At 35.8% G+C, this 16,509-nt stretch overlaps 1 protein-coding gene across 2 annotated transcripts; it reads right to left on the bottom strand.

Moving 5' to 3' along the window:
• Positions 1-974: 974 nt before the first annotated feature.
• On the bottom strand, positions 975-9,339 carry LOC102216720 (RING finger protein 122-like). 2 transcript variants are annotated; one of them, XM_023326915.1, is made up of 6 exons: positions 8,742-9,339; positions 4,702-4,832; positions 2,704-2,746; positions 2,572-2,613; positions 2,093-2,175; positions 975-1,774 (listed from the first exon to the last, which is right to left on the bottom strand). In XM_023326915.1, exons 2-6 carry the CDS (start codon positions 4,809-4,811, stop codon positions 1,654-1,656), a joined length of 399 nt encoding a protein of 132 aa, XP_023182683.1. In that variant the 5' UTR covers positions 4,812-4,832; positions 8,742-9,339; the 3' UTR covers positions 975-1,653. The 2 variants fall into 2 exon arrangements, with proteins under 2 accessions (XP_023182683.1, XP_005795212.1); XM_005795155.3 differs by having other exon boundaries at positions 4,702-4,858; positions 8,742-9,337.
• Positions 9,340-16,509: the final 7,170 nt, after the last annotated feature.

Raw genomic sequence — 16,509 nt, 5'->3', positions numbered from 1 at the left:
AAAGTCAGAGGAAGTCACCTATAAGCATTGGAAGAAGGGATGCTGCTTGAAAATGGATCCTGCACCACTGTCAGTTTTTTCACTGCCATTTTGTGGGTGGCATTTTTTTAATGTATGAAAGAGGGTAGTTCTGTTCCAAAAATTTCAAGTTAACAGGTCAAGGTCTTTCTGTTTTACCTTTGATGGTCTAAGAAAAAACATAAACAAAGTATGTTTGTTTATGAGGTACAGAACCTCTTATCATTGTTACGCATCTTCATAATAACATAACTTCATAATAGACCATCACGAACCACATGCCATCCCAGTAAGTGGCGGTAATGCTACTAAAAGTTTGTTGCCAAACGCCAGTAAATCCAAGAAGAAGCCACTCACAATATGGCGGGCAAGTTGATGGCTCGTGTCTATGCGAGAGAGATATCAATTCAGTCTGTGTGTACTATAGTAAGCCCGATTGACTCTTTTCTGTGTCTGTTACATCTTGTCAATGTTTTGTTGGAAAGAATCGTGTGGTTTGAACTTCGTCTTATTGAATTCACACCAAACTTTTCCACGTAAAAGACATTAACCACCAGTAAACAACTCAACTTTATACAGTGGGCTCTCGGCATTCCCAGAGGTTAGAGAGTATAACCGTCCGCGAAGAGCTAACATACTGAATACTTAAGAACCCCTCTAAAATGCTTGCAACTGCTAATTATAACAATTCAAACTATCTACTTTCTAACCTGCAATAATATGAAAACGAAAACCGTTGCAGCACTACCGCAGGACCTAACACACCTGTTGTCCTTATGGGTTCAGCCAATCAGCGCTAAGGAAAATATATGCAGCTCCTAGATGGGCTGTTTCCCAAACACCAGCCAATAGTGTGTCACGTAGCATTGCGCCTAGCTTTCTCAGCTTCCCAATTAATGAGTAGATTTTACGTAAATAATTTGGAGGCAAAGTTCTTCAGAAAAATCAAACAGGGGTCCACTGTATGTCACTTTTTTTTTTTTTTTGCTACCACTAGCCCTGAATACATAGTCTACGCCTTGGTTAGGTCACTTCACTTCTCTACTGGCACTGAACAGGTTGAAATATAATGCTAAAACATATTAATACATGCTTACATGACTTTAAGGCACTTAGCATTAGCATGAGCCTATGTACTCAGAATGTTAGCATTCAAGTTGAGTTCAAAGTCACAAGAACTTTCTCAGCTAGATTACTGGAAAGTTTTAATCAATATGGCTACCGTGTACACAAAGCAGTGTCTTTTCGTTGCACCACTGTCAGTTTTTGTTTGCACAAAATCCAGGATATTATAATGTTACCAATCAGTCTGGAAAATGAGAAATAAAGTATATTTCAACTCACAACCTGAAGTTGACTTTCAACCAACTTGAGCACAAGATATTCAACATTCAGCGTTCTTACTTTGATTTACAAACCCCACGTTAAGATGTTGTTACCATTACCTTGTGTCTAAGTGTCCCCTTCATACATTTTTCCAAAAATGTTCTTCTGATCACAGCAATGTTTATTTTAAAATTTCTGCAAGAGTAACTCTGCCTCAAAAAAATATTTCTATTTTTAAAAAGAAAAAAAAAACTAAAGAGTGTTCAGCTGAACGGAGAGTGCTCTGCATTGCTGCGTAGGGCTCCTTTATCAGACTTCCGAGAGACTCTGTGGCTGCTCAGGTGTTTGTTGGGGCTCATGCTGGATTCGACAAACTGACTTGTTACACATCGGACACACATTTCGGATTTCTAACCATTTCAGCAGACATCTAGGGTAAAAGCAGACAGACAAGAGGAAAAACATGACTCAAAAAATCATGGCTATCACAGTTTTTGCTGCAGGACACAAGTCTCAGTTAGCATAGTTGTGCTCAAGTTCAAACATGCAAAGAAAATATATTCAAGAAACTTGACGTAATTAGCAGCGAGAAATTCAGCAATAGCTACAGGACTTCTTGATGTCTGTTAAACTACTTATTGAAGTTTGAAGCATGCAAAAAACTCTGCTTTGCATACTTAAAGACATCATATCAGTTGTACATTGTCGTAAAAACATGGTAATCAACAAGTACTACTATTGAACTCACTTCTTATGAAAAGCGTGGGAACACGGACACACTCCAAGCTCATCCCTGCTGCGAAACTCTTCCAAACATACTGCACAAGTTTGCTGGAAAAAGAAAATACCAGATCATGAAACCACTTCAGCAAATAAAAAAAACTAACTTATCCTAGAAATCTTCTTGATCAGAGTACCAAGGGACTATGGCATAACTCTGAAGCCTATTTCTCTTCTCTTTGCCACTCTTCAAAATGGGAAAGAAAAGACAACTTGTCATTGAACTAAGGTAGATGTGCGGTAGTCCTTGTAAGGCTTCAAGAAAATAACCACCAGTTTGCCCATATTTACAGCTATAGCAATAATTGAAAAGTTTAGATGTGTGCTTGATGCTACGGCAACTTCAACCGCGGGCTTCAGTCCGATGAATGAACATATAAGAACCTGAAGTACTTTAAATGTTCAATCCCTAAATTCGTATTAGCTTACGACATGTATTCAACTTACACCAAGAAGACTCAGTTTCTTTCCCGCTCCTTTTAGAACTACCTGTTGATGACAAAGGAAATCATTTAGTTTACCTAACAGAAAAGCAAATGAAAACAGTCTTGTAGGAATGTTTCAGTAACAAGATGTTACCTCATTGTAGCCATAATTGTCTCTTGTACCTTGTCTTCTTAGTCTGTAAAGAAACAACAAAATAAAACTCAGTAGGCTGTTTTAAAGGTGGTTTGAAGAGCCAAACACAAGCCATGCTTAGGGCCAAGTCTGCAAGAAAATAGTCAGTTTATTGGTCTAAAAACAAAATGGCAACATGAGACATGTTGTTGAGAATCAGCTGAAAATTTAACAAATATTGCACTTTTGTTCCCCAATCAAACCAGGTTTATGGGACTATCAGGTGTGAAAACACCCAAAGTAGAAAAGCGGTAGAGTGGTTTGCAGGCGTTTGCCTAGAAAGTCTGGTTTGTTTATGGAGGTGTGAATGCAGAATCAAACTCTGATGCTGACCAAAAAAGCAAATTGTGGTCCACCTGCACACCTTGGTCTTGTTCTGGTTGAAGTGAACTCTGGTGCAGTTTGAATGCATATGTGAATGCCAAGTGGACTGGAGACCACTTTCAAAGCAGGATGCGGACTACAGCACAGGGCATTCTGGGTAAATACAACAGAAACAAACACGCAAGTCTAGCGCTAGTGGAAGAAATGTCTTGTGGTCTTTTACCAAAGACGAAAGAGAAATCCTACAACCGCTAAAATCTGATGCCATTTTTGTTTACATTTTGTAAAGAAGAAAGTTGTGTTTATGTCAGAGGTTTTTGTCATCTCAGGCAAGGAGGGGAACAAATTTTTCAATTAGTTTGGTTCATTTGACACTGTTCAGTGTGAAAGCAAACCGCAACAACTGAAAATGTTGCAATTTTGGTCCCTAATCTTCTTTACTATCAGGAATGAAAACACTCAAGACAGAAAGTAGGATAGAAAGAATATAAGGAGAGATTTTATGTCTTTGGCCTACTTAAATATTGGTGAATAATTATAGCTGATTGGTTCAGAATTTTATATAACATGCCCGCATGCAGCTAAAAGAAATCTTACAAGTTTGTCACCAAAAACATTCCTACTGTGCAAATTATGTGTTTCTTTATCTATCTCCACTGATACAAGTCTTGTCATGCTAAATGAATCAGCTGGGGATGCTCGGCGCTTCAAGCAGTCCTGGAATTCGTACGATGTCAAATTCATGTAACAACCTGAGCAGTAACGTCCCTCACACTGAGCAGGGCTGCACAAAAACATCAAAACTTGGACTCTTCACTGTAAAATATTTGAGCTGCATTTAGTTGTGTCTACTAGCTTTTACTTTTTAATTCAAAGAAATCTGGCAAGTTTTAGATTTTGAACGTACGTTTGTCAAATATTAGTGAGTTGTGTTAGCTTTTGATTAATTTTGTCACATCTCCAAGAGTTGAGTGAACTAACAGTTTCAAGTGTGTTTTCATACCTGATGGTCTGGTAGACTTGGGCCGATTGGGGACCAAAATTGCAACATTTGTTACATTTTCAGTTGGTGTGGTTCGCTTTCACACTGCACTATGTAAATGAACCAAACCTCTTGAAAAACATTTTCCCCTTCTCACCTGTGGTGGCGCTGCACCAAGAACCACTGAAGAAAACCACGTGAAAACTTCTGAAGAAGACACTGAGCACAACTTCCTTCTTCACAAAATGTGAACAAAAATGGAGTGGCGTCAGACTTTACCTGTTGTAGGATTTGTCTTTTGTCGTTAAAGGCCAGGAGACATTTCTCCCCTAGCGTTAGACTTGCACGTTTGTTTTGGTTGTATTTACCCAGAATGCCCTATAGTTCACTTCCTGCTTTTGGAGTTGTCTGCTTGGCGTTCAGATTAGCATTCAAACCGCGCCAGAGTTCACTTAAACCTATTATATTAATGCATTTGTCAGTTTGCAGTGGTTGAGGACAATGTCTGCTCAGATTCAAATTAAATATTTCTGAGCAAAATTCAAAGTGATTTTTAATAAAAAATGCATTAATGCAAATTAAATCAAAATTTCTGGTTGACTGTACTTGCTTCATTTTCAAGTTAAACCACCCTCAGATGTTTTACAGTGTACCTGAACAAGTAGCAGCAGTAGATGAGGCTGAGCATGAGGATGAAGAGGCCGATGCCCAGGAGGATGATGTAAGTATTAAGTGGCAGGTTAAAGAGACTTTCGCTTGTCATCTTGCAGTCAGGGACGAAGTCCTGCAGTTCAAAATCACACAGACACCCTAAAAATGGGAATCATGGGTAGAGATTATTTACCTTAATAGATTAAATTATATCCCTTTTTAAAGTCCCAGCAGAATATTGATAGAAGCTTGGTTTAGACAGAATTAGCATCATATTTTCAATGAAACAAGTGTTTTTATTAGGGACTTGGCTGGAACCAAATAGGAAATTATCTTTTATTATCCAACAAACATAAACGTTTACAGTGAAAATGTCATGAATGCAACAAATCAAAACAAAGTATTTGAGGTAGAGTTGAAAAACTACAATCCAAAGAATCTGAAACTGCATTGACCTTAACTCAATATCATCAATATTCTGGATCGATCCACCCACCTCCAGTGCAGGTATTTATTTTACAAAATCAAATCAAAGGGTCATTATTGTCATGGTTTTCTGCATCAAGTAGTTGTACAATTTTTCCTCTACTTGATAAAAATAAATTAAAAAACATATTGTGGGTTGGTTTTTTTTGGCTCCAAAGTCAGAATATTCATTAATTTTCAGTCATTATTTCAGAAAGTTTTATGTAATTTTTGTGATTTCCTTGCAAAAACACAATCTTACCAAGTATTTTTGGCTGCTTTCAAACACAAATATTTTAACTTTCCAGCAAGATACAGGAACTTGTTTTAAGTCAATAATTTCTTAATATTAACAAAAATGTACTAGTTCCACTGGCAGATTATTTCACTTATAATATGGGAAAAATGTTATGTTAGAATTAAAATAATCTGCTGGAGGAACTAGTACTTTTTAAAATCAATATTAAGGAATCATTTACTTGAAATAAGCTCCACTATCTTGCTGGGAAGTTACTTGTAAGTAATTTTTATCCTATTTCAAGGATACTGAGATATTTGCACTAGAAAATAGACCAAAAATACTTGTCTACATTTTGTGTTTTTGAAGTGTTTTATTTTTGCCTTGAGTCAGATTTCTCATACATGATCTCTTGTTTGGTGCTTTGTATAACAGTTTCTGGCTTTTCTATGAGAGGAAGTCACATTTTTACAAATATTCTTCACACTGCATAGCACCTGCATGTCACAGGAATGTGTTGCACCTTCATGTTGGGTTCTCAAATATTTTAATTGAGAATAAACTTTTTTCTTAGCCTTTGGTGATTAAACGGAGCTGCTTTCCTTCCACACAAACCTCCATCAGTGTAGTGCAAGGATGCAATTAGCACATTTTTACGGTTAGACATAATAGCTTGTACTCCTGCTCAGGAGTCACGCTTTAATACACAAAGCTCACACCAGTACAGAGGGCTGGTAAGGCGAGTGTTTGGCTGGACGTTTAGGTTAAAGAGGAGGCAGCTGTAATCTTAGCACTATGTTAGTAAATCATTGATAGTGGAGGACCAAAAGGTAGGCCACTGTGCAAATGCTGCATGCATGCATGAACAGGTCTGAACTTGAACATGGTTAAGGTGAGGTAGTTGATCTGATCTAGAACCGTTCAGCTGTTTCTGTAGATGTTTCCTGCTGATGTTCATAGTTTTGTCTGCTCAAAGGAAAAAGAAAAAATGTGGTGTACATTTTTGTGTTGATTCTTGTAAAACCAACTTAAAAGGAAATGTAGAGTAACAGTAGGTTATTAGGAGTTTATATAAAAATTGAGTTCCATGTCTATAGTCAAGATTTATGTGGATAGTTGATTAAAAAAGATTTTGAATTTTTTTTTTAAAAAAAGGAAAAAACAGTTAAGCATGTACCTGGCAATTGCAGAAAACCGGAATAATTAAGCGCAGCACACTGAAACATTATGATGGCAACCCCTGAAGGACATGTAGCCATGCCAGATATTTACTTCATCATAAAGGTAGAAGAGTTTAGTAAAAATTGGTATTGGCCTCAAACCAGATTTCTTGTGGTTACATTTTGGAGGGAAAACCACAATGCTAACGTAGCATTTAATGTAGCATAACATGTCAAACAGTCTTCTGTCATATTTTTTCATACTGAATGGCTACCAATTCCAGATTATCTAAGATTACGTCTATCATTGTGGGTGTTGGTAACTTTGAAGCTGTGAAAAATTGGGTTAGTTTTGAAAGAAAGAAAAATCAAAAGACTCCTTTCCAGTTATACCTACTTATCTGAACTCTACTTGAGTTGGTTTGACTTGGTTTTCAATGGGGTGTAATGGAAAATTACCTTGAATCAAGTTTAGCCAAACAGGAACTAATAGATTTTTTTTTTCAAAGATTACATGTGAATCCATGCGCCTGGCAAACTACTAAGTAATCCTGCAAGGCCTTGTGGGTAAAATACTTCCAAAGCAGCTGTGCTGCCAAAGAGTCACTATAGATCAATTTGGCAACATTTTAATCAAAAACAATCAGATTTTTCTCTATTTAACTACAAATATGACATCATGCTCTACATATGAAAATACTGCATCCGAAGGTTAGCTAGCTTGTTTTGAAATTGTCAGTAATTAATTATGCAAGTATGAAAATCTTCATAATGACAATTAGTATTAAAAAAATGCCTGTAGCTCATTTTGGAGGGAAAACAACAATGCTAAAATGTAGCATTAACTGTAGCATACACATTTTTCCAAGCATATTTTTTATGTAATAAAAAATATTCCTTTTTATTATCATTTTTTATATATGTACAGCTTCAGTCTCATCTAAAAAATGCTTTGGCGTTTTGAAATCTGGTTAGTTTTGAAGAAAATCAAAATGTTAGCTTAAAAACATTTAACATCTGCAGTCCCATTCAATACATCCACATTTAGATTCTGTTTAAAAAGATCTGCCTTCATGGGCTGTCATTGTTAAAGAAAAGTTAAGTAATAACCATAAAAAAGAATTAAGGTTTGCAGGTTCTCAGCTATAGAATATGTTGATATAACTCTTTAAACTAACTTGTTCTAAACTTGAGATTAACTAAATGGGTGGGGGGAAAAATCTCATAAAGATGGATAATACCTGGAAAAAATCTGATTTGTCATAGAAAGTGTTTTTCTGTTAGACAAAAGCATTTAGCATATTTTGGAGGGAAAAAACAAAGCTAATTGCAAAGCTAATTGCTAACCATGCGATCTACAATACCTGTTTTGTATGCTTTGTATGCTTTTCATGCTAACAAAATGTCTATTTAATTGTACAACTTTTAAATGTGTCTGTTAAGCAGTACTATTTATCTGTGTCTAAATAGTACAGTTATTTTTGACTAATTTTTAGTCCCTCAAAAATTAGTAAATTTTTGAGGGACTAAAAAATGTTAATGTAGCATATTTTGCATTACTGTCATATTATTTCAGTTCAATTAAACATTATTTAAGCTGGAATATCCAACACTGTCACGTGGCACCTTGACTTAGAATGAAATGGGTTGGTTTGAAAGAATAACGAATTAAAATATTTTAGATTTAAATCTTCCACTGACGTACTTCCGGTCCGGACGCGATCAGCATGGCAGCACCGAGTTATCAATTATAGAAGGTCCAGATTGAAAACATATGAATTAGTGAATAATATCTAAAATTATATAAAATTATTAAATCTAAAAATAGTGGTCAATATACATTTGGTGTGTAGTTAACGGGAACATAGACAAGGACAAGTAGCACCTTTACCAACAAGATTGCAGGTGACTCTTATAAACTTTAATTTGATCCTGAAAAAGTTCAAAACACTTCTTAATTTATAATAGACTGCGCCAAAAGCATAAAAGAAGCAACATCTTAGATGGGCGGAGTTTGTTTAATTTGCCTTTTGACTCCAAAATCGTTGAAGCTGCTTGTATCGGTCCTCCTTTGTCAAACTTTAATGGGTTGCAATTCAATCAGAGTCAGAGGGACCACAGTTTGTGTGGCGCAAAACATGAAGAAAGGCTGTGCAGCTGGTGGATCCAAAACACTTACCGTAACCCCAGTGAACCGGATGCATCCAATAACATGTGAAAGGTTGACCGGCACCCAGCCGGGAAAAGTTTTGGGTTTCTCAACAATTTCTCTGGGTTTGGTAACTAAAAACAGGTTTACTTAGTCTAAAACACGAAGGAGACATCCACTAAACACTCCCATCGACTGTCAGATCCGCCTTTGTATCTTCAGTGGATGACAAAGAAACCTACGTGGAGTCACGGATGCAATCCCAAGTCACTGTTATATTCTTGTGTCACTCTTTTTATCAATGGCCTCGATTTCCTGCTGTGGAGAGACAAAGGAAAACGACACGGATGGATTTCCCTGTTATCCGGGCAGGTTCCCCCGTGGAAAGTCGATGGCAGCGCCTCCATCTGCCTCCCTGCTCCATACGCAGAACCCGCGGCGCAGCGTCGGTAACACAGGAAGACAACGGCGCTAATCTTAATTCTGATCCAGGCTCCTCTCACGTTCACTCTCCTCCCTCGTCTCTCTTCTCCACTTCTCATCTGCAGCTCTCGGTTTGTAAACAGATCTCTGCTCATGTGATTCACTGCCTGCATCACAGCTCTGCTTTCGCCGCCCCCTCTTTCCTTCCTTCCTTCCTTCCTTCCTTCCTTCCTTCCTTCCTTCCTTCCTTCCTTCCTTCCTTCCTTCCTTCCTTCCTTCCTTCCTTCCTTCCTTCCTTCCTTCCTTCCTTCCTTCCTTCCTTCCTTCCTTCCTTCCTTCCTTCCTTCCTTCCTTCCTTCACTCTCTTGCCCTCCTTTTACCCCTCTTGCGCCTCTTGGCTTGTCCCCTCCTTCCTTTGCAGCAGTAAGCTATTACTGAACAGCAGACAGGCAGATGTGGAGGCTGAGCAGTAATTGGCCTATCGATCAGGGTAACTCATTGTAGATGACAAAAGATTTAATAAACATACAAGTGAGAATTAGACTTTCGTAGTTATTACTGAAAAAATAGAGGGATAAATGATTCAATAAGAGAGGGAATAACAAAAGAAGTATATTTCCTACAAGGATTAGTGAACTTACAATTGTCGATTAATGGTTTATTAAATTAAAATTAGTTCCAAATGATTAAAGTTGCAGAAAAAAACTGTTGTTGAACTGTCATAACAGTATAGTATAAAAATTAAGCTCCTCCTGGCTTTTATTGGTTGTTTCAGAGCAAGAAGGGTCTTAGTGCTATCAATCACCCCTCAGTGTGGTGCTGCTCATCCCCTCCTCTGCTACCCTGCAGCTAGCAGAGCTTGTCGTGAATGCTAGTGCTACTTAGCATTCATTCATGCTAACTAGCATGAATTAATTTGATGACGGTGGATAAACGGATTTGCTGTAACTGTAAGTTATTTCAGTTACTCATTAGCACAGTTAGCAGCGTGTACATGAGATTGACTGACAGGGTTAAACCCCGCCTTCTGGCTCTGATTGGTTGTTTTTGGTCTGGAGCGGTGCATTTAGCTCGGGGAGGAAGTGAAAGAGACCCATCTGTCTCATAGCAAATTGTCACAACATAGTAATAGTGTCAAGAAATACTTTAAAAAAATTTTTTTTTATAAAAGTTACATACTGCACCTCAGACCTTCTTTAAAAAAATTTTTGTTTGGCCGCCGTCCAGCAGAGGGCGCCACTGGTCATTTTTAAGCAGAATCATTTATACACAAACACAAACGGTCCCAAGATGTCCAAGTTATGAGGGAATTATAATTGTTAAGAATAGTTCAAATTGTATATTAAAATTATTTAAAAAATTTAATTGTTAAAATTGTTTAAAAAAATGTAAATAATTTTTTAAATATAATGTTCTTTTTTAAAATTCAGCATTATAAATAATTTAGCCCTTCATGTTATTGAAAGATGGTCGACCCACTTGATGCAAGAGAAAACTCAATTTTAACTCGCTAATCGATAAGTTTTATCCCTAATGAGGAGCCTATTTTTGACTGTCATGTTTTATGTTTGCTTATATTTTATTTTAGGATCTGGAATGGACCACGTGGACCAAAACAAACAAATAAACACAATTCAGTGCTGAATTGCCGGATGCAATGACGTGGTTGTTCTCAGGGTGTGAATATATTTAAATCTCACCTCAAATGTACAAAAATAGAATACAGTGTTGTTTGTTATTTAAAAAAACCTAAAAATAAAGAAAAACTCAGACTAGTAGCCAGTTTAGAAGTGCTGTTTTTTTTTTTTAAATTCGATTACTTACGTAAATAAACAGAAAGCTGTAAGTTTTTTATGTAGAAATTATTTGGAACATTTGAACCAAGGCAACGCAAAAGTGCAAACAACAGCGCCTCCCTGCGGCCAACTGTGGACCAATGAATTGTGAAATAAGTTTCCCATCAACATATTGGTGGAGCACAGCTGTTTTCTGTTAGATTAAGAATAGTTTCCAGGAACAGAAAGTTTTTGTCATTCAAAGACAATTGGACACAAACCTTTAAAAACAAATCCTGCAACAGACGCCTTGAGTAGTTTATCTTTACTTGCTCAAAGATACAGAAGCTTTTGTTCCAACAATTAATCTGTTTTCTACTTTTTGATAATTTTCTTTCCTTCTAGAATCTAGATTGTAAAAAAAAAAAAAAAAACTCCATAGAAATGGGTAAATGTATTAAAATGTGAAAGAACTTTCTGTTAAGACTTCTAACAGGTTTTTCTTTCTTGTGTTCATGTTAATGTTTGAGAAATGTAAAAATATGGAAATTTCAGTATTTAAATAGAAATGTTTCTGAATGTACCAGGAGATACACAGTTAAAATACGATACAATTTCAGTTTTTCAACAAGAGAAATGTTTAAAATGTTTTTGAATGTACCTGGAGAAATACTGTAAAAATACAGAAAATTTCAGTTTCGTATTAATAGAAATGGAAATAAATTAAATATGATGAACATGCTGAAATTCTGTGTTAGAGTTGATAGAAATGTTCACACAATTAATGCAAAATTATAATTTTCTAGTAGGACATTTTCTTTTTTAATGAAAATATTACCTACAGTGTAGTTAATCATTATGTAAAATGTATAAATATTTAGATATTTTTAAAATAACACTTGATATGTTGTTTGGTGAAGTTCATAAATTGTCAGATCAACTGTGAGCTGCAGTTGGATTAAAAATAAATATATTTTGGTTTGGGGAATCTGGAAGAGATGACAGTGTGAGAGATTTCTGGAAGGAGAAACTGCAAACAGAGTACATCACTTTATTTAGCGTCACATTGAAACCAAATAAAATCCTCTGCTAGCATATCTTCATATTCTCTGAAGTCTTATCTGCATCTGATCATCTCATCATGACAACTTGCTTCAAACATGATATTATTTGCCTCCGGTTAATGCAGGAGAGTCCATTTCAATGTAAATTGATAATGGCTGCAAGCTTATTATTAAACGTTCATTCTTGCTGTCATAAGAAAGCAGTGAATTAGAACAGATGTGTCCCTTTTTGGCAGCAGTCAGCCTGCTGATTTGATTTTTTATCACTCTTTAAAAAAAACTTTGGAAATGCTTATTGGAAATTATACATTTTTTAGAATAATTAAAAAGTTTCAGATATTTTCTTGCAATTTTTCAGCTTTTGGAGCTCAGAAAACCCTATGGTTTTTCTTGAAAATTTCTGAGATTAATCCCAAAGTTTCAGATTTTTGTAGGAAGTTTTTGACTTTTCAAGCTCAGAAATCCCCAAAGTTTTTCTTGAAAATTTCTGAGTTTAATCTCAAAATTTTATAGTTTTTCTTTTATAAGAAATGTTTGACTTTTCAATCTCACAAATTTTGGAGGTTTTTCTTGAAAACTTCTGAGAGTAATCTCAAATTTTCCTTTTTTTTCTTGCAGATTTTCAGCTTATGGAGATCAGAAATGTCCAAAAAATTAATCTTAACATTTCAGATTTTGTAATTATTTTTTGTAAGAAATTTTTGACTTTTTAAACCCAGAAATCTCCAAGGCTTTTCTAGACAAATTCTGAGATTAATCTCAAAATTTCGAAGATTTTAGGAGAAAATTTGCTATTTGTTTTTCTATCGACTACGACCCTGATATGCCGTCGTAGAAATGACGTATTAGTCGTAGAAATGTACTAATTCAGTCTGGCCATGAGTTTTTTTTAATGCTCTTATTTTGTGTTTCCAGCAGAGGGCGCTGTAGGACAATAAAACACTCTCTTTAATCTCTGATTGCTGAAGAGGTCATTGTTACTTCTTTACCAGTACAGATAAAAAGGTGTATTTGGACTCTTTTTCCCACTTCTGACTTAAACAACTCTGTTAAGTAACACCAAGTGAGCTGAGTGCTTTTCTCCAGAATATCTTGTGTGACTATATTGCACAATAACAAGCCCCGTACTTTGAGTCAGACAGTTTGTTTCTGCTTTTTCCTGCTGCATACCAAGGCGACCATTCAGGCAGGAGGACAAGAGCAGTATGAGCCAGCACAACATTTTTTTTTCTGGTGATTACCTCATGGAGGTCAGCCCCCCCAGTGTGATGCAATGAGTATATATGTAAATGGACTACTGAGGTCTAACCAGAAAGAACAAGATTTAACCAGCCTGCGCCTGATTTGAAGTTACTCACTTCCAAACTTCACACAAGTTTGATGATAAATTCCAGCAGTGCACTGAGAGAAATGCCCATTTGTGTGGAGTAGAAGCAGAAAAAGGGCTGGAAACTTCTGTAATGACATTTACTTTTACAGGAAATCAGCATTATTGTGTCATAAAGTTGTAAAAATGTTTATCTTAAGTAAAAATAATGCATCCTTCTATGTTTGTATGGGTTAATTTAGCTTTTTATTAGCATCAAACTTGTTTATATCTATCTGCAACATTTAAAGTATTGTTTAAGACTTTGTATTTATATCCTAATTAGACATTGCATTGACTTCCATTCATTTTGGTTCTGTAGTAACTAGCCACATTTACTTTAATAACTTTTCTTTTTAAAAAAAGATGTACTTTTAGGAGAATTTGTATTTTTACTTTTACTTGAGTAATTTTATTATGAAGTTTTATGAGGGACTGTTTAGGACAAAAACTATATTTTCTATATTTTCTTCTGCCCAATAGTGCATTAACACTTATCCAAATTTGAACCACTTCTGGAACATTTAACCCTAAGAAAAACATGACTATAGGTCCACTAAAGTTCCTTAGAAAATAGGGGCAAATACCAGAAAACATGAACACAATGACCTGCACGTTTGCGGATTTCCGTTGTACTGTTTATGCATTCATGTCTTTTCTCCGTAAAGATGTTTATGATAAAAACACTCTGCAGTTTCAACCTGCGTGCTTCTTTATTTGCATAACCAATGACACAGTCAAAATCAGTCGGGGCGTGCAGCTGTGGACATGCAGGACATGTAAATGATAAACCACAACAGTTACCAAAGCAGAGGCCTTCTGCAGACCTTTATGAAAATATCTTATCTTGCACTCAATACTCAGAAGGACTTTAGACATGTTTTATCAACTTGATTGATATTTTTTTTAAAAGTGGAGTACTCTATTTGTTACTAGAAAAGTCTGTTTTCATTTTTGCTGCAGGTAGACATTCATTTAATTTAATTTATTGCATCTGAGAATCACATATGGTCAAATTAATTATTCCAAAAGATAAAATAAGAGATTTTCAATCCAGAAATGTTGCAGTATAATCTTTATGACTCAGTTTTTTCAGAAAATATGAATACGACAGGTTAATAATAAAATAAAGGGTTTGTTTTAATGCAGAAATGTTATGTTTGGGTCTACACATCAATTCTGGATTGACAATGACCAGGAGATAATCATTGGCAACTTCTATGAGGAGGGAAGGCCATGAGGTGGCTGTGTTCAAGTATGTCACAGGAAAGTTGAGTGGAATGAAAAAAGGTTTAAGCCTTAGGAAGATTTATGAGGCAGTAAATGGAAATGGAGCTGGAGCTCAGTGAGATACAACACAGATTTATCGACAGGATGGACTGAACCGCTGCATTCTGTTGAAGAGATTTAAAGAAATGCTTTTGTTAAAGTGTTGTGGTATTTGTTGATTCATTGTGGCTTTTCTTAGTTACATTTTGTTTTTGTGTTGTGGCTTTTCTTAGTTCGTTGTCTCTTTCTGTTGTTGCATTGTATAATTTCTAGTTGCGTTGTGGCTTTACTAAGATTGCGTCTTAGTTGTGGCTTTTCTTGATTGCATCGTGGCTTTTATTGATTGCATTGTGGGTTTTATTGATTACGTTGTGATTTTTCTTGATTGCGTTGTGGCTTTTATTGATTGCATTGTGGGTTTTATTGATTATGTTGTGGCTTTTATTGATTGCATTGTGGCTTTTATTGATTGCATTGTGGCTTTTCTTGGTTGCATTGTGGCTTTTCTTGGTTGCGTTGTGGCTTTTCTTAGTTGCGTTGTGGCTTTTCTTAGTTGCGATGTGGCTTTATGTTGTTACGTTGTGGCATTTCTTACATTTTGTTTTTGTGTTTTGGCTTTTCAAAGTTGTGTTGTGGCTTTTTGCTTTGTTGTGAGTTTTCGTAGTTGCGTTATGGTCTTTTCTAGTTGCATAATGGCATTTTGTTGTTGCGTTGTGGCGTTTTGTTGTTGTAGCTTTTTGTCTTTGTGTTTTGGTTTTTCATACTTGCTGAATTCAGTGCAGAAAGTTACCTTCAGCAATATCACGCTTGTGGCTTCATCCAGAAGAGAACCAGAACCGAACCTGTAAGCCGGATCTACAGTCTGTGTAGTGTAAAAGCAGCATACACACAGCCAGTCGCAGCTTCTTCAGTGGCTCTCCAGGAAAGATAATAGGCTTTGAAATCTTGTTTATTAATAACAAAGGCTCTGGGACATATAGGCCAACTGTCTGGGAGGAGCTGAGTGACTGTGTCTGCTCCAAGGACGCGGTCACACCGGCAGGGGCGGAACATGACAGGTGAAACAACAAAATCAAAATCTTGCAGAGAAGGTGTGGATGAAGCTTTTCACTTTTCCTTGACATCATTAGTTAAATATTAAGACACACTTCCTGGAAGGTTGCACTTCTGACACATGGTGAATTTAGGAACTGCAAACTGATTTCAAATGGTTTTAGTAAAGTGCAAAGGTTTTGGAAAACTCCAAAGAGACATCATTGGAAGAAATATTAGACAATTAATGCTTTAAAAGTAGAGAAAATGCATCAATTTTGAAGTTAGTGCTACTCTAAAGTAATGCAGAATTAAATTTTGCATTAATTTAATTGGATTAAATTCAGACTTCATATTAAAATTTAGAATATTTGGATTCTTGCTCGAAATAGAGTTCAAATCAATCAATCAATCAAATTTTATTTGTATAGCACATTTCAGCAGCAAGACATTTCAAAGTGCTTTACATCATAACAAACACAGAATCACAATGCAATATAGAATCAATCATTAAGTCAAGTTACGTCAATAAATTTGTTATTGATTACATTTCAAATACAATTCTAAACAGGTGGGTTTTCAGGTGGGAGTTGCGCAATATGGACAAAGAACTGTCACAATATATATTTTTATCACAGTTTTGATTATCATAATATGGCTTCAAAATAAAAGTCTAGTCTTAGAAAATGTACACAGAGCAATAAAAATTCTATTTAAAAATACAGAAATCTCAACCTACCAAAAAGTATTTGCATGTACAGTAGAACATTTGCACTCAGTAGTCGAGTTTACTTTTGCATGAATTTCTGCCTTTAACCCGTTTAATCCCACCGGCAACAATTGCTGCCAGACTTTTTTTTTTACTTCTG

The sequence above is a fragment of the Xiphophorus maculatus genome, chromosome 22 (genome assembly GCF_002775205.1).
Source record: "Xiphophorus maculatus strain JP 163 A chromosome 22, X_maculatus-5.0-male, whole genome shotgun sequence".
Taxonomy (NCBI): Eukaryota; Metazoa; Chordata; class Actinopteri; order Cyprinodontiformes; family Poeciliidae; genus Xiphophorus; species Xiphophorus maculatus.
This window is presented reverse-complemented; position numbering and strand designations above follow the sequence as displayed.